Below are 21,021 nucleotides of genomic sequence, written 5' to 3'. Positions count from 1 at the left end.
TGTCCCACCCAAGGCTTAAAAGTTCCACTACCCCAGTTTGTGTCAGATGCAAATGCACTGACCCCAATTTGAGTCCAAATGCAGAATGCAAATATTTTTTATTGGTGTGGCCAATAAAAACAACCTTTTGAATCCGCTCGAAAAGCAAAGAAAGGCAGGCTAATTACACAGAAATTGTTGTTTTCTACTAGTAAGAAGAAAAATGATTAACTTTAGGAGAGCTTAAGTTTCAACTCTGCAGAAGGGATGGGCCTCTCTGAATTCACAGATGTTTGGGTCACACTCAAAATATGAGAACTGCCTGTTCCTTCCCGCCCTCACCCTGGGACCACGGCAGCCTCATCTGAGCTGCAAGACAACAAACAGAAAACAACCTAGGGTTTAGTAAATAGTAGCAAGGCGGGGGCAAAAAGTGAGTTCAGCAAAGCAGTCAAATAGGAATCTGCTTCAAACTGGGAAGAAGTGTCAAGTTCCAAAGGCCCCCCAAATCAGGAAACTTAAAATTGAATTTAAAATTCTTAGAACCAACAGGTTTAGAAACAGTTGGGAATAGTAGAAAAATGGAGGAAATAAGGCACTTGCTTTGGACATAATCCTGGTTCAAGTCCCTGGCACCACATATAGACTCTTGAACACCACCAGGGGTCACTCCTGAGCATAAAGCCAGAAAAAGCCCCTGTGAGCAACTGGGTATGGTACAACCCTGCCCCTCTCAAAAATAAATAAATAAATAAACAACAACAAAAGGAAAAAAGAATGGAAATAATCTGGCTCTTTATGGTTGGCCCAGGAATATCATTAGCCAAATCTTCATTACCTTAAGTATAATGAGCCTAATTCACAGCTTCATCTCTTACTTTGATAAAGCAAAGACATAAGTTACTACCTGTGGCTCATAAAATCGAAACTCCTGAACAGAGCAGTGCCAAAGGGAACTTGAGATGTAAATCAGGAAGAATTCAACTGAAGGATGAGATCCTTCAAGATCAAGGCCAACGCCACTAATTAGAAGGAGAAACAAGTCTAATTGTTTTAATGACTATTCAAGGGGTAATAAAATAGTTAAGGAGTTTTTAAAAGTAGGGAACTAAAGGCAAAAGGTTATAGTAGGTGAGGTGAAACTATTGCTAGTAGAGACAAGCATCCTGCTTATTCCTTTATATGTGATGCTTCAGGTAGTTGCTGGGAAGAAATAAAGTCTGATTTATCTTTGGAAACTGCCCTTCCCAACTCCAGAAACTGCCACCTTCCATCTCACTGAACAGCCAGGGCCATAAGATCTGTCCTGCAGGCTCACTCCCATAATCCATAGGAATAACCAAATGAAGCACTACTACAAAACTTACCTGTGCACGTTCCCGTGTCTGACAGCTGATAGCCCTCAACACACTCGCAACGGAAGGTTCCAGGGAAGTTATTGCAGACTGCATGATTCCCACACACCGAGGGCTGCTCAGAGCATTCGTCGATATCTACAGGAGGGTTAAAAAAAATAAAAGGCAAAGCTTCAAGAACGTCTCCAACATTGCTAAAGAGCATAAAAGGGAAGGCATTTGCCTTTGACCAGAACAATCTTAGAGCAATTTTTCTATATTCCCAAGTACTGTTAAGTCATATTTTTTAGGGGGGAAGGGTGTAGAAGGGGGTACATTCTGTACATAACTTTAAAGGAAGAGTATGGGGCTGGAGCAATAGCACAGCGGGTAGGGCGTTTGTTTGCCTTGCATGCGGCTGACCCGGGTTCGATTCCCAGCATCCCATATGGTCCCCTGAGCACTGCCAGGGGTAATTCCTGAGTGCAGAGCCAGGAGCAACCCCTGTGCATCGCCAGGTGTGACCCAAAAAGCAAAAAAAAAAAAAAAAAGGAAGAGTATGTTTCCACCTCTCCTGGAGCTAGCTGCTGAGTCCCATTAACATCGATTAGCAAAAACATGTTAAAGCTTTGCAGACAAGTGTTCTGATTCGGAAAAACAGAGCAAATTTAAATATACTATTGCTTGGGGGGGGTCAGGGGGTAGTGCAGGGGGTAATGTGTTTACCTTGCACTAAGTCAACCCTGGTTTGATCCCTGGCGCCACATAAAGTCCCCTGAGTCCCACTAGGAGTGATCCCTGAGCACAGACCCTGGAGGAAGGCCTTGGAGGTGAGGCCCCCAAATAAATAAACATATACTAATTCTTAAAAATCCTGTCTTTCTCCAGTTGTAGCTACAAACAAAAGCTGAAGCATTTTAATTTAATTTCTTGAATTGTTAAGAGCTTAACGAACTGAAAAGGAAGCCCTAATTATATATTCATATTGTAAAAGTACCCATAGGGTGGTGCCCTTTCATATTGCATTACTATAGCCAATCCCTAGGGTGATGGGCAATGAAAACACGTGCTTCAGAGCGGACAACAGTTAGGTTTAAATAAATCCTATTTTTAGTTAGCAGCAGCGTGTGTGGTCTTAGGTTGAATCAGTTTCTTTTCTCTCAGTCTTAGTTTTAGTTTCCTGCTGATAAATAAGCTAATATTCATCTTAAAGGGTTTTATTGCCGTGGATTACAAAAAATAGATATAGTCCTGAGAAGCACTACCATGTTCGAAAGAGATAGTTATTATTATTATAATTATTATAATCATCTTACTATGGAGACACATTCTAGAACATGAGCCTCAGGTGGCCACCAGGCACCAGGGACCAATATGTGGCAGGAAGGCTGACTGACTCAAAGGAAAAACCAAAATAACCTGGGATTGGTGTCCACTGAGTCCGAGATGTATGCAAAGAAGATTTCATTATTGCTAAGATCACCCAACTCCCCTCTCACTCTTAATATTCACCCCCATCTCCCAGACACACACACACACACACAACACACACACACACACATTGATTCTTTCACACTTGAGAGACAAGCCTCATATGTCCACTTGCAATCTCATCATTGGTGAGACGAATGTGTTGTGTTGCTGGTTTATTTACGACACTGCACCAGAAATGCATTTTGGGGTATAGTTTGACATATTATCCTGGCAAAAACTTGAGCCAGAAGTTATTCAGCTTTTAAAAATATATACTGCAGCCCATATTTCTATGAAAAATACTGCAACCCATATTTCTATAAAATGTATAAGGCAGAAGATGTTATCTGGGGAACTGCTCCAGCCTAGCTGAAACATTACAGAATAAACCCCTCCCTAAGCAGCTTCTCCTGTGAACTGAAGACAGAATAGGGGTAGAGGGACATCCAGCAAGTAGTGGACTTTCATCTACCAGCTGCTGCTCCAACAGCCTTGAAGAAAAAGGCCTTTTCTTGTCTCTGCAAGACAATCCTGAGAGGATACTCTCATCAGCGACGTGTGAACACACTTTTCAGACTGCAAGCTCCACAGCTTAGTGCCAAAGTGCCCAGAACAACATTTTCAATCAAAGGGACAGAACAAAGTCATCAGAGGAACTTTACCAAGCTCCATTTTCAATTGGAGGATCTACAGACTCGGAAGCTATGTGTTTTGAAATTTTTCTTAGGGTTATTAGAAGGCTTTGTGCCCCTCAGGTCCTGTCTGGAAAACAAGGATATTGGCAAACAGGATCTGGGGCCCCAGGGAAGGAAGAGGTCCTGAGAACAACTTTCTCCTCCCTGCAGGTTTAAACATTTCACCCAAGATGTATGGTTTTTAGCTTTAGAGCAAGACTAGCAACTTCTCCATGAATGCTTCACTCCAGTTTAGAGATTCTTTTTTTAAAAAAAAAAAAAAACATTGAATTTCAATCCTCTCTTTTATAAGTGGAGACGAGTACTTTAATTCTTTAATCCTTTCTTTAGTGGAAATAAAGAACAAACGAAACGATACATCTTGTAAATATCACAATATCTGCTTAAAGATGTTTATTCTTACTCAATATCTGGTCAACCTCTTGTCTGTGAAGAGATTCTTCACTTAAGCCAATTTCTAATCCAATGGGAAAATGCTGCATGAGTTCTGTTATCACTGCGTCCTTGCTGACTTCTTTTTGAAGAGTGGCTACTTTTTATTATTTTCAACAACTCTTAAGTTTCTCCAATTTGCCCCCCTGTAAAGGTCAGGTTTTCTGAGAAGAGTTTCATGACTGATTTGTTCAATGACGTGCATGTGCTCAAAGTACTCGAGGAGCCATTAGGCAAAGCTATCTTTATAGACTCCCATTGAGAAATATGTAGAAACCATCCTACCAGGCAAACAGCCCTGTGATTCAACTAGAAACCTCCAAGTCAATTTGGTGAATCATTGTGCTATCTCTCTCCAACCCCAGCTTTATTCTGGATATCATCTATTATATCGGTGCTACTAATACCAGATTATCACAGATGCATTCTCGTTCTCTCTTTCCAGGTCAAACCCAGACATACATTCAGTGATCTGCTTATTGCAATTTTCTATTCACAGCCAAATGTCTTGATGCATATCCTCTGAAGATCATCCTCATGACCCAGAAACAAAAAACTAGCCTGCCTGGGAACATACCCACATCCCATGGGGCTCCAATCTGCCTGAATGAGGACTCACTCAGGACAAAAACAAGTCTGTGCACGGTCACCCATCTTCTAGCTGAGATCAGATAATAAAACAATTTACTTTGATAATAAAAGACAGACAGCATGGCTTGTCATGCCTTGTGAAGTGAAGAGAGAACCCAAGAGTGAAATTAGCCAGAGATCTCAGGCTCAGAAGCAAGTGGCTGGGATAGCTCCATGCTTGACTAATATTGAGTTGGCTTATGAATTTGTAACAGGACTACAGCAAGTCAGCAAGTCTTTTTTTCACTGAAGAAACAAAGATGTCTCATCACCCTCTTCAGGGTCCTGGGAGGGCTCAGACACACACAGTATCATGCTGCTTCAAACCGGCAGGAGCCAAATCAAGCCACTTAAGACTGTTGGGAAATACAGGGGTCAGGAAGATGGCTCAAAGCACTGGAGTGCATGCAGTCCAATGCGGATCCCTAGGTCTGGTCCATAGCACATGGTCCGCTAAACCCTGAAAGCCACACTGAGAATAGTCCCTGAGTCCCACTAGGTGTGCCTCTCCCCGCCCCCACTGGTAATGTGATCAGAGGTGAACAGAAACTATGTCCCCTTCCCAGTGGAACATTACAAGGATAGGGAATTTCAGATCGGAACCTACCACGTAGCCAACATTATCAGCAAGTTGGCTAAACAATCACAACCTGTTTTTGCAAGCTCAAGTTCCTACCCTGTTAGTTCAGAAGTACCAAGTAGAGCTTTACTCTGAAGCAAAGAGAGCAATACCCAGCAGTTGTATTGGTTAATCTTCCTGTTAAAAATCAGCACACTAAATCAGTTATTAGCAGGAGGCATGGGATTCCAGGTTGGAGGCACTGTTCCCAAATTCCGAAGCTGCTGGACTCACTCACCACATTCCTATTATCTCAGTCATACAAGGGTAGTACCGCTCACCCTTTGGGTCAAATCCATATGTGCATATCAGGCCTTTCACTGGGGGGCTACTTCCAGCACTTGTTGTGCTTGTTAGTGAGCTCACTGCTGCACACTTAGGTTACAGCTGCTACTTAAACAACCACTGGTTGAAATACCTGACATTCTGTGCACTCTTCATTGATCCAGGAGTCAGCTGGATACTTGGAAGCGGACTGAAATTGAGCTCCTATATTGTATCATAGGCTCACTTTACTGAATCTCAATTTTCTCATCTACAAATATGGGAATGAATCTCCTACCCACCAGGAGGCTAATTCATTGTCTACCCCCACTCTCCACTACAAAAAAAAAATAAAACAAACAAAATGACCCAGAACCAAAATAACAAATATTGGTGAGGTTGTAGAGAAATTGCAGACCTTGTACATTGTAGGTAGGTACATACTGGTTGCAGCTGCTTTGGAAAATGGTAGAGTAGCTCCTCATAAATTCAATCCTAAAATTAGCCCATGACCTAGTCATTATGCTACCAGAATACACCCCAAAGAGCTGAACACAAGCCTGTAAGCAGGTTCCTGTACACCCATATTCACAGCAGAATTATTTACACTTACACAGTCCAGACAGAAAAAAAATCTATGTACAGAACATCACTAGGTATTATAAGGAAAGAAATTGTGGTACACATTACAGCATGAATAAACCTAGAGGACATGATACTAACTAAAATAACCCAGGCATAAAAGAACAAATGCTATATGATCCCGCCTACATGAGGTGCCAGAAGTCAAATTCAGAGACAGCATGTAGAATGGTGGCTGTCGAGTCAGCAAGAAGACAAAGTTGTGTTTATTGGGTGTGGAGTTTCAGTTTTGCACAATGAAAAGACTTCTGGAGATAGATGCTGGTGATGATTAACAGTATGATATACTAAAGTACTTAGACGCTTAAAATGGGAGGATGCTGTATTTTCTATTAAAAGTATTTTGCTCATCGATATTTGCTCAAGTGGGCACCAGTAACGTCTCCATTATGAGACTTGTTACTGTTTTTGGCATATCAAATATGCCATGGGAAGCTTACCAACCTCTGCTGTGCGGGCAAGATGCTCTCAGTAGCTTGCTGGGCTCTCCAAGAGGGACAGAGGAATCAAGCCCAGGTCAGCCACGTGCAAGGCAAACGCCCTAGCCTCTGTGCTATCGCTCCAGTCCTTAAAAGTATTTTACTACCATTAAACACATATTAATTTTATTATATTTATGTATGTGTGTATATGTATGTATGTATGTATCTATCTATACTGATTTGGGGCCATACTCGGGAGTGCTCAGGACTCACTTCCAGCAATTCATGGGAGACCACACAGTGCTAGAGATTGAAACGGAGTCTCCTGCATGCAAAGGCTGGGCTCCAGCCCACTGAGCTCTCTTCGGCCTCTAAAATAATTTTTTATAAGGGCCATGCCTGGTAGTGCTCAGCAACCACTGTCCATTCTTCATGTTGCGGTGGCCATGTGGTGCCATGGCATTGAACATAGCACCTGACATATGCAAGGCAAGAGGCTCTACCACTTGAACCACACCCCTGCCCTTGGAAATAATTTGTAGAAGACAGAATTAAGAGAATATCTCATTAAAAGGTGTTGAACTCAGTGAGCTGGTATTTGTGATGCCCCCAAAACAAACAGTGCCTGGGTTTCCTCCCATTCACAGTTTACAGACATATCGTGAGAATTATAAGCAACCCTGATACTAATGCGCCAGTAAACCTGTGTGTTCTTAAAGTACAGAGTAATTCGGCCTTAGACAGTTGACTCTATCACCTTGAGTCGGTGCATTGGATGGGCTGAAAGAAAGGAGAAGTACCTCAGTGTTTTTAGGGAACACCAGGGGGTTCCGCAATCAGGAGGGCATGCCTAACCCAACAGGACAGATCTCTCCAGTGCTTCCTTTCCTCCCTGAGCACTCACGCGGCAGATCTGCTTCCTCTGAGCCCGAGAACCCCCTCTCCTACCCCGACTGCAGTCAGAATTGGAGGCTGTACCGTAACAAGTCTGGCCATCTCCCCGAAAGCCGATGGAACATTCACAGTTGAACTGTGTCCCGGGGCCCGGCCGACAGGCTGCATTGGTGTCGCATCTGTGAGTGCCGATGTAGCAAGGATTCTGAAGGGCATCCGGGGAGCCATCTGGAAGGAGAAACAATGGAAGCTGATGAGTATTCCAACATCTGTAGGAAGGAAAAGCTGCTGACAACCAGGAGAATGGCGGGTGGTCTGCAATAGGATATCAGTCCATTCCTACTGCACTCAGGGCATGCCTGCTGACCCATGTCTGCTCCTGTCAACAGTTTCTCTGGAAAGCATTTTCCCTGGCAGAAGCTCTGGGGGTACCTTGCATGGTAATGGCAGAACTGAGATCTTATGACCAGAGCTGGGCTGTCAGAAAAGCCTAAGGTGTTTACTACTGGCTTTCACCACCACTGTGCCTCATTTATTTTGGAAACATTTTAATGACAGGAACATGCTCATAAGAAAGGGTCATCACTGCACTTATTTGTGGAGTATAAAATAACATCACATGAAGCTGACACCCAAGTACAGTAGATACAAGGGCCAGGGGGATTGTCCCATAGCTGGAAGACTGCTTCATGAGCGGAGAGGAGAAGGCAGATGGAATAAAGAAGGGATCACTAAGAAAATGATGGCTGGAGGAACCAGTTGGGATGGGAGATGCAGGCTGAAAGCAGATAATGGACCAAACCTGATGACCTTTCAGAGTCTGTGTTGCAAGCCATAAAGGCCCAAAAGTAGAGAGAGAGTATGGGGAATATTGTCTGCCATAGAGGCAGGGGGAGGGTGGGAAGGGGGGTGTATACCCGGGATATTGGTGGTGGGGAATATGCACTGGTGGAGGGATGGGTGTTTGATCATTGTGAGATTGTAACCCAAACATGAAAGCTTGTAACTATCTCACGGTGATTCAATAAAATTTTTTTAAAAATTAATAAATAAAACACCGTTATTCACAAAGTTAAAAAAAGGGGAGTCATCAAAGCACAAAACCTTTATTGTGTCAAAGAAGTGTGCTCTATGAATGCACACCCAGTATCAAGAGTGATTTTCCTAGACCCGTCTTCGGTGCTGGGATTCCCATCAGGGTCATGCCGCAAGCAAGCCTTACCCTCTGTTCTCTCTCTCTCTCTTCTCTCTCTCTCTCTCTCTCTCTCTCTGTCTCTCTGTCTCTGTCTCTGTCTCTGTCTCTGTCTGTCTCTCTCTCTCTCCCCCCCCCCCACCACCACAAAGGCACTCTCAAGGATCAGAGAAATGAAAAAATATGCCCCTGGGAGGAAAGACAGTGGGAACCTAATGCTTCCAAAGAATGGTGTCCAGGCTTTCTCAAGAAAGTAGAGATGATTTGTTTCCAAAACAAGCTCTTGAGCAAGAAGGTGGGATTGTGGCCAGAGGACACAAGGCAGAGCTTAAGTGGGGAGAGCGCGGCTAGAGCGATAGCACAGCAGGTAGGGCATTTGCCATGCATGCGACCGATCCGGGTTAGATTCCCAGCATCCCATATGATTCCCCGAGCACCGCCAGGAGTAATTCCTGAGTGCAGAGCCAGGAGTCACCCCTGTGCATCGCCAGGTGTGACCCAAAAAGAAAGAAAAAAGTGGGGAGAGTGGTTGGTGAGGCACAGCACAGCATGGAGCACCAGAGGCTGATTCCTAGGACATATAAGCCCCTCGCCCCCCCCTACACACGTACACACCCCACCCCCCTGACACAGTGCATTTGCTGTTTCTCCTGTCAACTAGAACCTGGGGGTCAAGTTTTGTTTCTGAATGATTTGGGACATGGTGCACCCCTCTGACAAAAAACATGAGCAAAGGAATGTTCAGGAAGCTCTAGCTGAAGCTAATGTTCCTGGCACTGCTCTTACCTCAGTCCGCAGATTCTGGATCCCTCCTTTTCCCAAGCATCCCTCTGCCCACCATCACAATTTCTACCACCAAGGACACGGGGAAAACCAGCAACCTGTAGTCCTCGGCCAAAAAGCTGGTCCCCTTTCTTCTTTCTCCATCTCTACCCCTAAGAGACTCCAGAAACAGGTATTTTCACTTTCCAACTCTCCTTTCAAGGCTCTTGTTACAATTTCTCAATTCTAACTCCCTTCCATATTCTACCGACACATTGTTGATAATGTCCAGGTTGGTTGGAAGAGCACCTGAAGAATGACTTTCTTTCTTTTTATTTTTATTTTTTTTAAATGCTATCATGTACTAATATTTAGTATTAGAGGATTAGTATAAGAGAATTTCCTCCCTAAACATCTATACATGAAGAATATGACTTTTGAATCTGCTCAAATTGTGTCTGTAAGAAATGCAAACAGCCAAGGTCAGTGAATGAACTAATGTTATTCATGTGGATGGATTTCAGGAGTCTCGAGTTGGAAAACTCCACCCTGAAAAAGAACAGATTTCACCTTCATCTTGAGAAAAACGATGAACAATGAAATGAAAATGTGTCGGTTCACCAAATCTTCAAAGTCATTTAAATGATCATGTAAAATCCAACTGCGATTCCTTTTATGTACATGAAAAAGGATTGGGTGTTACTAGAAGTGTGTAGAAATTTAATGATATAACTCTCACAGTTTTGCATTGTTTAGCTTTCACTGCTTTCCTGGAAACAACCCTTGGTCTTGCTCACTGACATTTCAATGACCATCTCTGGAAGAAGGAGGGAGAAAGAGGGAAGGGAGAACAGGGAAAAGGAGGTGAGAGAAGGGAAAGAGAAGAGAGGACAGGGACGAGGCAGATCGGGAGGATGGTGAGAGAAGACAGAATTGGGGAGACTGTGTGTGAGGCATGTGGAGTCAGGGCTAGAGAAGACAGAAAGGTGGGGCTGGAGCGATAGCACAGCGGGTAGGGCGTTTGCCTTGCATGCGGGGCCGACCCGGGTTCGATTCCCAGCATCCCATATGGCCCCCGAGCACTGCCAGGGGTGATTCCTGGGTGCAGAGCCAGGAGTGACCCCTGTGCATCACTTGCTGTGACCCAAAAAGAAAAAAAAACATAAAAGACAGAGAAGACAGGAAGGAGAGTTCATGGAGACCCCATGACCCAGTTGCTCCTCTGCAAAGCGCTTCTAAGCAACTCCTCTCTTTCAGTTATTCTGCAGCTAATGACACCAAAACTCACAGGTTTTCCACATCCAACATTTCCATCAGGGCTTGGAAACACCCAGGAGGTCAACAGAGCACAGATCTGTGTGCCGGGTATGGATCCTGGCTTGATGTCAAGGCAGGTAAGATTCAGGAAAAGAGGGGCTGGAGCGATAGTACAGTGGGTAGGGCTTTTGCCTTGCATGCAGTCGACCAGGGTTTGATTCTCAGCATCCCATATGGTCTGCTGAGCACCACCAGGAGTAATTCCTGAGTGCAGAGGCAGGAGTAACCCCGGTGCATAGCGGGGTCTGACGCAAAAAAAGAAAAAGGGTCTGACGCAAAAAAGAAAAAAAAGGGGGGCGGAAAGATAGTGCAGGAGGTAGGGCGTTTGCCTTGCATGTGGGTGACCCGGGTTCGATCCCCAGTAGACCCCTGAGCATTACCGGGTGTGACACAAAACGTAAAAAAAAAGAGATAATCGGTAAAGAACTCTCTGGCCTTTCGAGTTAAAATATGAGCTAAACTCTATGGTTTGGATCTACAGCTGCTAAAGGACAAAAACCTCATGTTCCTACTTTTTGGAGATAAGCAAGGACAAGTTTGAGCACCTGCAAAAGTGGCCTTTTTCTCTAGGTCTAGAAGGGAAACCAAGCACAGGTGAAAAAACAACACACTGAGAGAACCCCAAAGCTTCGTGATGTGGGGATGTGATACCTGGCTCCGGGCTATGTCGTGCCCTGCTCCCCACAGGCCACATCCTACCACACAGGAGGGACGACGCCTAGGGCGAGAGAGACTGTGGTGAGTACCCTATCTGACTCTGCCCAGTACATCAGATTTCCTCAGGCTTCCAACTCACGCTTCTTTCCCTGTGAGTGTTGGGGTATTTTAAATGCTCTGCCCAGGCTAGTTGATGCATCTGTTCTAAGCTCAACAGGTTATTTTAATAGTTTATCTCAATAGATGATATGGCTTTTTGGAACAGAAAACAGGAGACATTTTAGCATTTTTACCACACACCAGAGCTGTAGAGCTATTGGGTATCACAGGTATGTCGAAGCTGTATATCACTCACTAACTGAGGTCGGCCTTTTGAACGGAGTTTCCACACAGAACTCCAAATGGCCCAAATCATCATTGTCACCGTTCTTGATTTTATTATTATTATTATTATTATTATTATTCACACAATATCCCGTTAATCACTGATTTCTCAGGTGGGCTCAGTAACGTCTCACTTTGTCCTTTCCCTGAGATATTATTATTATTATTATTATTATTATTTTGCTTTTGGGGTCACACTCGACCATGCACAAGGGTTACTCCTGGCTTTGCACTCAGAAATTAATCCTGGTGGTGCTCGGGGGACCATTTGGGATTCTGGGAATCAACCCCAGGTTGGCCGCTTGCAAGGCAAACACCCTACTGGCTGTGCCATTCTTTATTTTAAAGAAACTCACATATTCACCTCACACCACCGGAAAACCCTACTTCCAGGCCTCAATAGAGGAAATAACAGAAGCCAATGGAAGAAAGGCCAAAGTAAGGGCAATGGTTGCTGAGAAAACAAAGTGTTGAATCCCACCAGGTAAACACTCAAAGTGGCTCAAACTGAAGAGGCCTCGGAAGTAGCTTAAAGCAGCAGCTACAGAGGTAGATGGCAGCAACGTAGTGGTTCACACTCTCTGTCTCCTCTCCTGCTCCCTCGTACCACATCCCCCACCCCCAACCCATCCCTCCACATCTCCGCCCTCTCTCTTCCCACAGGAAGAAGTCCCAACTCCAAGCAAAAAGCTCAGCAGGAAAAAGCTCCTGGAGTTTAGACAACATCCCCCCCCAAAGAAAAAAGGTTTTCCATCCACCTTTGCCCCCAGATTGCTTGCCCTCAGGTGAAGGTTTGCCATCCAACCAATCACACAGCATAAGGGACTAAGAGGAATTTTCAATCCTCTGGCTCCTTCCTCCACAATACTGAAGAAACGGAAGAGAATACATGGCAAAAGGCTCAGAGAGAGGCACACGTGATGCCGACCCCAAGCCGCCTCTCTTACCCCTCACAGAACCAATGGAGTTGCTCAGAGCATAGCGCAAGATCTTCTCCTCCTGGTTATACAGGACGAAGACGCTGTCCACTGAGAGCTGTTGCGTGCTGGGCAGGGCTGGCCGGGAGACATCGTGGGGACACTCCTGGAAGGTGATGGTCTGGCGCCACTGGTACGTGTAGATATTTGAAGAGGTAGCTCCACCCCTCTCGGGCTCTGTCACTGTATACTCCCGGGTGGAGGAAGATGTGATCACTTTGATGCAGGAGGAAAGAAGGGAGACAGAAGAGCTCTTTAGGATGCAGATGATTTGCTCATGGGTTTATCAACAGTGACCACCCCCAAATCCCGAAATTCTGCCAGAGGCAAGATCAGGTGGAGTATGTGACAAAGGTCATTGACTTCTGTTAGACTTCCCACACTTTTATTAGCATTAGTGGTATTTATTGCCTATTCTTACCAAGTGCTTCTCTACACATTCCTATCTTGCAAACACCAGTGCAGAGATTAAGGTTCAAGAAAAGAGCATTTGCTTGGAAGGAGATACACTTGAATTCACTCCTCACACTATCCCTCATTAGATGTGTGATCGCAGGCCAGTTTCTAAGTCCTTAGCCTCAGTTTCTTTTACTACATGGGTTGGTGTGAGAATGAGCTATACATAAAGTTTCTGTTGTGTAGTAGGCTCATACTATGGTTATTAAAAAACTGTCATTCATGGGGCCAGAGAGAATGGCCTACAGTGGGTACTGCTTGACTTGCATGGGTTGTGCTTGCCTTGCACATGGCTGACCCAGGAGGGTCAATCCCTAGCATCCCACATGGTCCTCTGAGTCTGCTAGGAATGATCCCTGAGTGCAGAGCCAGGAGTAAGCCCTGAAGACTACTGGGCCCAAAAAACAAACAAAAAAACAATATAAAAAAATCTACCTCTGGGGCTGAAGAGATAGCACAATGGATGGGGCGTTTGCCTTGTATGTGACCGACCCAGGTTTGATTCCCAGCATCCCATATGGTCCCCTGAGCTCCAGCAGGAGTAATTCCTGAGTGCAGAGCTAGGAGTCACCCCTGTGCATCACCGGGTGTGACCCAAAAAGCAAAACTAATAATAATAATCATAATAATCTATCACTGATGGAGCATTTGCCAGCAAGACAAGCAGAATACCAACTGCTATGTATAGTTGGTCTCACCTAAGATTTAGTAAACACCAGTTCCTAGGTATAACCCGATGATATTAAGGAATGAAACATTAAATGGCTTTCAGTGGTCAGTTTCTGAAAAATTACTGAAGTGCTGGGTAAACCCCAAGAGAGAGACAAGACAGAGCCCCCCCCCCACTCAGAAGAGAGCCCTGCTTTTTCCCCTTCCCGATGAAATTCTCAACTTCCTATATGAAAAAAACAAAGTATAAAAGACTTTTTGTATGTGTGCGCTTTGCTGTGACTCATAATAAAAGCCAGAGGATAAATAAAAGATTAGTGTAAGCTGCCTCTTGTCCTGCTCCCACGTGCTGGGCTGCCAGAAACGCCATCTGGTCGCAGGCTGCTGTGGGCTGGGACCTCGCTGCGAGTCCCACCTCCTGCTTAATACACTCTTGTCGTTGCCAGGAGAGCCAATCAAGGCACAAAGCCTTGTAATTGGTACGATCTCTCTGGATGGCAATTTCAAACGAGCTTTTGAGAAAGCTCCTATTGTTCGCCTCTAGCCTTCTAATTTCTAGGAATTGGGTCTTTCTGATTTACAAGGAGGATGGTCTTGCAACTCATGAGAAGGGAAAATCTGAAATCACCTTAGCTTTAGTAAACACAATGGTTTAAGAGTCATCTAAGAGAAGAATACTGATTAATTTCAGTGTTTCTAAAGCCTAGCTAATGAAACTATAAACGATTCCTGATTTAGGCTGGGGAGATGGCTCAGAGGGCTGGAGCACTTGATTCACATGCTCTTCGAATGCAGGAGCCCTGGGTTCGGGTCCCAGTACTACACAGTTCCTTGTGAACCACCGGAGTGACTTGGACGTGGCCCCAAAATAAATTCATGATTTAATGTTAATTAGAAAGGTGAAGATATAATCCTGCGATAAGATTATAATTCTGTTTAGATAAAAATAACATCTGGAAAATTAATAGTGTGGCATTTATGTTAAATGAACTAATGTTGATCATTGTACCACCACCATGAAAGAGAATGTTCTTTTTGGAAAAACACATCGAGTACTTAGGAGGTGAAGTATCATGATGATTACAACTTACTCTCAAAGTAAGTTGAAACAGGTGAGAGAAAGCGAGTGAATGCTAGAGTGAAAGGGGAAAATGTTAGCAACTGGTGAAGTTGGCTAAATGACATATAGAAGTTGTACTATTTTAAACTTATCTGTAAGTCTGAAATTAAACTGAAGGGTTTTTAAATGATATACAAATTTAAATTCCATACTGTGCATTACATTCCAGAACTTAAGATAAAATTGTAGCCCTTTATTTTAAAACGTCAACATGTTGAGATGCTTTTGTTGGGGTAGCATATGTAGGTTGGAACATTCATATACACACATGGGGGAAAAGGCTGAAAGGACATACATTTTGAATTTAACAATAATGATGTCCCAGTTTCACGACAGCTAAGCGATTCTTGTTGTCCATTTGGAACTAAAGTCTCTACACTGAATATGTCATACCTATGATTAAGGGGGAAAAGTTATTTTGTAATAGAACTGTAGCACTGTCATCCCGTTGTTCATTAATTTGCTCGAGCGGGCACCAGTAACGTTTCCATTGTGAGACTTCTTGTTACTGTTTTTGGCATATTGAATATGCCACGGGGAGCTTGCCAGGCTCTGCTGTATGGGTGGGATACTCTCAGTAGCTTGCCGGGCTCTCTAAGAAGGTCAGCAGAATCGAACCCAGGTCAGCCTCGTGCAAGGCAAATGCCCTACCCACTGTGCTACCACTCCAGTCCGATTCTGTAATAATGTTACATTATAAGTAACGTAACACCATGTGCATTTCCTTTTGCGAAGTTCAAGGTACTGCACCAGCCCAAGGCCATAGCCAGAGTCAGGCTGCCCTGAGGCAGCTGCTGCTTACCCCCGCGGGAGTAGTGGTAGAGTTCCGTGTAGGGCTCAATGTGCACAGAGGAGCCGAAGGGAATCTGAGGCACTCGGCCCTCCAGCTCCGTGTCGATGGTCAGGTGTCCATGCTCGTCAATGCCGCTGAACCGCTGCTTGATGACCAGCTTGCCTGGGTGCCCCACGAAGGTCACCTCAGCCTGGCGGGTGAACTCACCCCCTGGAAAGCAAGGTCGGCCGTCACTTTGGCTGTCAAGGGAACTGCCCTGGTGGCCACCTAGGCTCACAGAGCCATGTTTGAATGTGGGCTGGGGGGCGGGGATGAGAGGGCTTCCACCACGGCTGCAGACACAGTGTTTGGTTGGTGGAAATAGGATTGGTACCCATGGGGCCCAACAGAGCCGTGCACAGGAAGAGACGCTGCTCTTGGCCCCCAACCAGAATCTATGATGGGTGGGCTCAGGGGTTGGGCTGGGAAAAAAAGGGTAGCAGATTTTTGCCTACAACACCCCACCACCGCCACCAACATCACCACCACCACCAAAGGAATATCTCACATTAGTTTCACTGTTTTATATATAAGTTACCTGTGATGCTGAACCCGTTCTTGAATCCCTCCTGCTCCACTGCAAACATCCACCCAATGATGCCGCCAACAGGGGCCAGAGGAAGCAGAGAATACCCCACGGTCTCGGGAATAGTACTGATGGCTGTGTAGGAACGTCCCTGGTTCATCACTACGTAGGAATGCAGGTCAGTATTCTCAAAGAACACGGGCACCTGGTTGTTCCCCACAAAGATCCGTCCTTTCACCTTGCCGTTAACTCGCTGGGGGGAACCTAAGTGAGAAACAAAGGACAAAGTCAGCCTTTAAAAAGAGAGTAATGTAGGGGCTGGAGCGATAGCACAGCGGGTAGGGTGTTTGCCTTGCACGCGGCCGACCAGGGTTTGATTCCCAGCATCCCATATGGTCCCCCTGAGCACCGCCAGGGGTAATTCCTGAGTGCAGAGCCAGGAGTAACCCCTGTGCATCGCCAGGTGTGACACAAAAAAGCCAAAAAACAAAAGAGTAATGTATGTAGGACCTGTAGCTACAGCACAGAGATGGCAAACTCCTTTGGGATAAGCAGAAGTAAATGTTACCAAGAAGACGGTACCCATGACTGTGAGTTTTACAAGTCCCAGTGGCCTGCCTCTCTTCCATGCTGGTTGTCAAAGGGTGTCATGGAAGTGGCTTCAAAGGAAGCCCCTTGTGATGGAGGAATCCAGGGCTAAATAAAATCATCTCAGAGGAGCTCCTTCGTGAGTGGTCTAGAACTCAGCGGCCATATAAAACAGATCTCTCCTGAGAGTATAATGGACAGAATGAATCTTTTCAATGGAACATCCAGGGCTAAATTGGATGCTCTGGGAATCTGGGTTATTTATTTGTCTAGTCTAGTAACACAACTTAATAAGCACCTCTGACTCAAATGTAGTCTTATTACCAGGATTAAAACTGCCCGTCTGTACCCCAGAGCTTTATTCTGCCCAACTAAGAACAGATGTGAGCAAGGCAGAAAACAGACTTGAGAGACCACAAAACAAGCCCTCCAAGACAAAACCAAATTGTGGACAGTGTCTGCTGTGGATTGTTCCAATTAAGACAGGGTAAGGGGCTGGAGCCATAGCACAGCAGGTAGGGCATTTGCCTTGCACGCAGCCTACCTGGGTTCAATTTCCAGCATCCCATATGGTCCCCTAGCACCGCCAGGAGTAATTCCTGACGGCATGAGCCAGGAGTAACCCCTGTGCATCGCTGGGTGTGATTCCCCCCCAAAAAAAGCGGAAAAAAAAAAGACAGGGAAAGAGGAAATTCTAGATCTATCTTAAGTCTATCTTTGGCATAATATAATTTTTGTTCCAAAGTTTTCATTATTAATAAATGTGAACTATGCTAATCTATGCTATCTAAATGTGTAGCTGACTCAGCATAACATAGTGAAATTTCATTTTCTATACTGGATAGTTCTATAACATGTAAATATTTGAACTCACATATGTTTAATCAGGAAAAATGGGACCTAAAGAAATGAAGTTGTTCTTATATTCATATAAAGAAAACTGAAGGTTTCTCTATGACCCAACAATTCCAACCTTAAGATATATAACCAAGGGAACAAAAAGCATGTGTGTACACGAAACCTTATACACAAATATCCCTAAGAGTATTATTTATAAAATGTGCTGGAGTGATAGCACAGCGGGTAGGGCGTTTGCTTTGCACATGGCTGCCCTGGGTCTGATTCCTCTGTCCCTCTGAGAGAGCCCGGCAAGATACCAAGAGTATGTAGCCCACATGGCAGAGCTAGCAAGCTACCCCTGGCATATTTGATATGGCAAAAACAGTGAAAACAAGTCTCACAATGGAGACGTTACTGGTGCCCGCTTGAGCAAATCGATGAACAACAGGTCAGCAGTGTAACAGTGCTACAGGACAGTAACCCAAATGACCATAAAGTGAAACATAAACAGAATACAGGATATCCATGCAGCTAAATATTAATTAACTTAAAGAAAAGAATGAAATTTCCCAATATGTGGAAAATATGGATGAATCTTAAAAAACATTGTCTAAGTGAAAGAAATCAAACACATCAAGTCACATATTGTATGATTTCTTGCAGTATAAAGAGCAGAATTCAAAACCCATAGTGATAGAAAGTAGATTTGTGGATAATAGGACAGAAGCGGGATTGAGACAGACTTTAAGCAGACACAGGTTTCCTTCTAAACCTCTAAGAACATTCTAAACTTAGAGAAAATTCTATAAACCTTCTAAACTTAGAGCCTTCTAAAACCCACAGGTTAACAGTGAATATACTGCAAACCACCAAATGATAAACTTTAAAAGAATGTGTTGTGAGGGGTCCCATATGGTCCCCTGAGCAACGCCAGGGGTGATTCCTGAGTGCAAAGCCAGGAGTAACCCCGTGCATCACCAGGTGTGACCCAAAAAAGCAAAAAAAAAAAAAGTGTTATAGTCTTTTTTTTTAAAAAAAAAGAAGAAAGATATAAATAATAGGCTGTGAAAAAGACAAATTAAAAATTCTCCCAGATGGGTCTGGGCAATAGCAAAGTGGGTAGGGGTTTTGCCTTGCATGTAGCCGACCTGGGTTCAATTCCCAGCATTCCATATGGCCCTCCAAGCACTGCCAGGAGTAATTCCTGAGTGCATGAGCCAGGAGTAACCCCTGTGCATCGCCGGGTGTGACCCAAAAAGCAAATTAAATAAATAAATTCTCCCAGGTATTGATTGTATATAGTTTATCTCTCTTTCTAGACTCTAGCTAATAACGTCAGAACTCTCACTCTCTCCCTGCTTGGGTTTCTATATGTGCTAAGTTCTCCGTAAAGTCTGGTGATCTCTCTTAGACACTCTGGTTATGTTCCCAAGACGCAAGCTGCTAAACAGGATCACTAAGAAGCCAAGACATACTCAACATCCCAAGTATTTCTACACACCAACCATGTCATCCATCCCTCTGGGGTCTGCTGTCAGGCTAGAAGACGAAGGAGGAAAAAAAATGATCCCAAGAACGAGTACAGAGACAAGCAAGCCAGCCAAGCGAAGGAAACCGAACCAATGGTTTCTCACCAAAGCTGGAGCTAGACAAATGTCTCAAAAGTTGCAAGAATCCAGCAAATATTTAACCCACAAAACAATTACCCGGAGTGGATACAATATCAAAATATGTGACCCAGTAGTTTGTCTTATCCGAACCTGCCGCCAGCTGCGAACTACTCAGCACAGCCAGCTCTGCTATTAGGTCTGGAGAGAGCAAAGGAGGTTGCTGGGTAAGAATAAGCTTTCCCTGTAGATTTGGACCCTCTCCCGGGGTGGGAAAAGTACGAGAAGCCAAGTCTAAAACAAAGCAGCAGAGGCACACCGCCCCTGGGGTGGAAGGGTTTGGAAGGAAATCGAACACACATTTTAGAAGTTAAAAACATCCTCCCCAAGTAATATGAACAGTACTCAAACTTTCTTTCACCGCAGAAGGTAACATTCACAGAATTCACTTGATCTAACTGTGACCCAGAAAAAAAAAATATGTTTTTAATAGAAAATTTAAATAAGTGATTTAAATGGGGCAATGGCAGGGAATCAAAAACAAACGGCACCCGAGCTGGGTTTTATTTGCTCAAATTTTGAAAAGCAACCGGAGTTCCTCATTAAGCACATCAGGGGACCGGTGACCCGTGGCAAGAGAGGTGACTTGACATCTGAAGGGACAAATGTCCAGTGTGGAAGAGTATACTTGTTCTCATTGTCGTGGATGGCCCGAGGCCCCGGAGCCTCACTCAGAACCCATTGTTACCTAACCCCCCTGCTGAAATCCTTCTATCTGAGTGCAAGGGGACTGACTGGTCTTTTACAGGCTACACACAGTTCTGAATTCATCCTGAAGTCAGCCCCATAAAAGACTCTCAGTCAAAATGAACTTTGGCGCCCCCCTGATGCTCAGCCATCAACAGGCTGTGATTAACCAGGACTTAAGGAAAGGAAACCCCCAGGGTAAGAGTGAATGGAACAGGCTTTGCTCCTGCAGGTTTTCATCTAGACCAGTCCAATGAGACCCTGATGGGGTACAGCAAAGAGAAGGGCAAGTTTTGTCTGTGAGCAAAGCCAAACACCAGGTTGGAGAGAAACTGAGTGATTTGATTCCATCACCACATACAGTTCACTGGCATTCCTCGTTCTCGGCCCCCGCTGCAGTGCTTCCCTGCTCGTGGCTGTTGTGAAGACGAGTTCCTGATGACAGTCATTTCAGAGATGGAGAAACGGCGCGGGAAAGAAAGAGATCGCCCCCTTTTCAGAGTAAAGGGCAACATCCCTTCGTGCCACAGGAGAAAGAAGGGCTGCTGAGACGGCAAACGGCACTCCCCTGCCACAGAGCTTTGCAGAGCTAGGCCACAAAGCAATCTAGCTACAACCCTTTCGAAACAAGCTCCCAAACCCACACTGTTTCCGTTTCTCCCACCACCCACGGAATCCAGGAAAACCAAGTACCTTCTGCGACACACTGCCGGCCATTGCCAATGTAGCCAGACACGCAGCTGCAACAGAAGCCTGTGCTGAAGTCCCTGCATTCCGAATGCACCGAGCATTGGTGTCGATTGTTGGCGCATGTCTGGCGGGAATCCGTGTTGTAGCTGAAAACTGTGCAAAGAAAACACAACATACAAGTAAGCCTTGGCCAGGACAAGGGAACAGTGTACACTCCCATGCCTATGCATCTGCTCCAGCAACTCAGGGATAGGACTCATGGCTGTAGCTATG

The 21,021-nt window shown here is 44.8% G+C and overlaps 1 protein-coding gene across 1 annotated transcript in view; it reads right to left on the bottom strand.

Moving 5' to 3' along the window:
* The window catches only part of NID1 (nidogen 1), a 93,632-nt gene that overhangs the window by 38,569 nt on the left and 34,042 nt on the right, over positions 1 to 21,021 (bottom strand). The window contains exons 5-10 of the mRNA XM_055147664.1: positions 20,752 to 20,901; positions 16,289 to 16,540; positions 15,721 to 15,921; positions 12,644 to 12,889; positions 7,469 to 7,612; positions 1,347 to 1,472 (exon numbers count right to left, since the gene is read on the bottom strand). Of these exons, the coding sequence (XP_055003639.1) occupies positions 1,347 to 1,472; positions 7,469 to 7,612; positions 12,644 to 12,889; positions 15,721 to 15,921; positions 16,289 to 16,540; positions 20,752 to 20,901 (1,119 nt within the window). The remainder of the gene's footprint in view (positions 1 to 1,346; positions 1,473 to 7,468; positions 7,613 to 12,643; positions 12,890 to 15,720; positions 15,922 to 16,288; positions 16,541 to 20,751; positions 20,902 to 21,021) is intronic.

Source organism: Sorex araneus, chromosome 9, assembly GCF_027595985.1.
Source record: "Sorex araneus isolate mSorAra2 chromosome 9, mSorAra2.pri, whole genome shotgun sequence".
Classification (NCBI taxonomy): domain Eukaryota; kingdom Metazoa; phylum Chordata; class Mammalia; order Eulipotyphla; family Soricidae; genus Sorex; species Sorex araneus.
The sequence above is the reverse complement of the archived record's forward strand: the minus strand, read 5'-3'. Positions and strand labels throughout refer to the sequence as shown.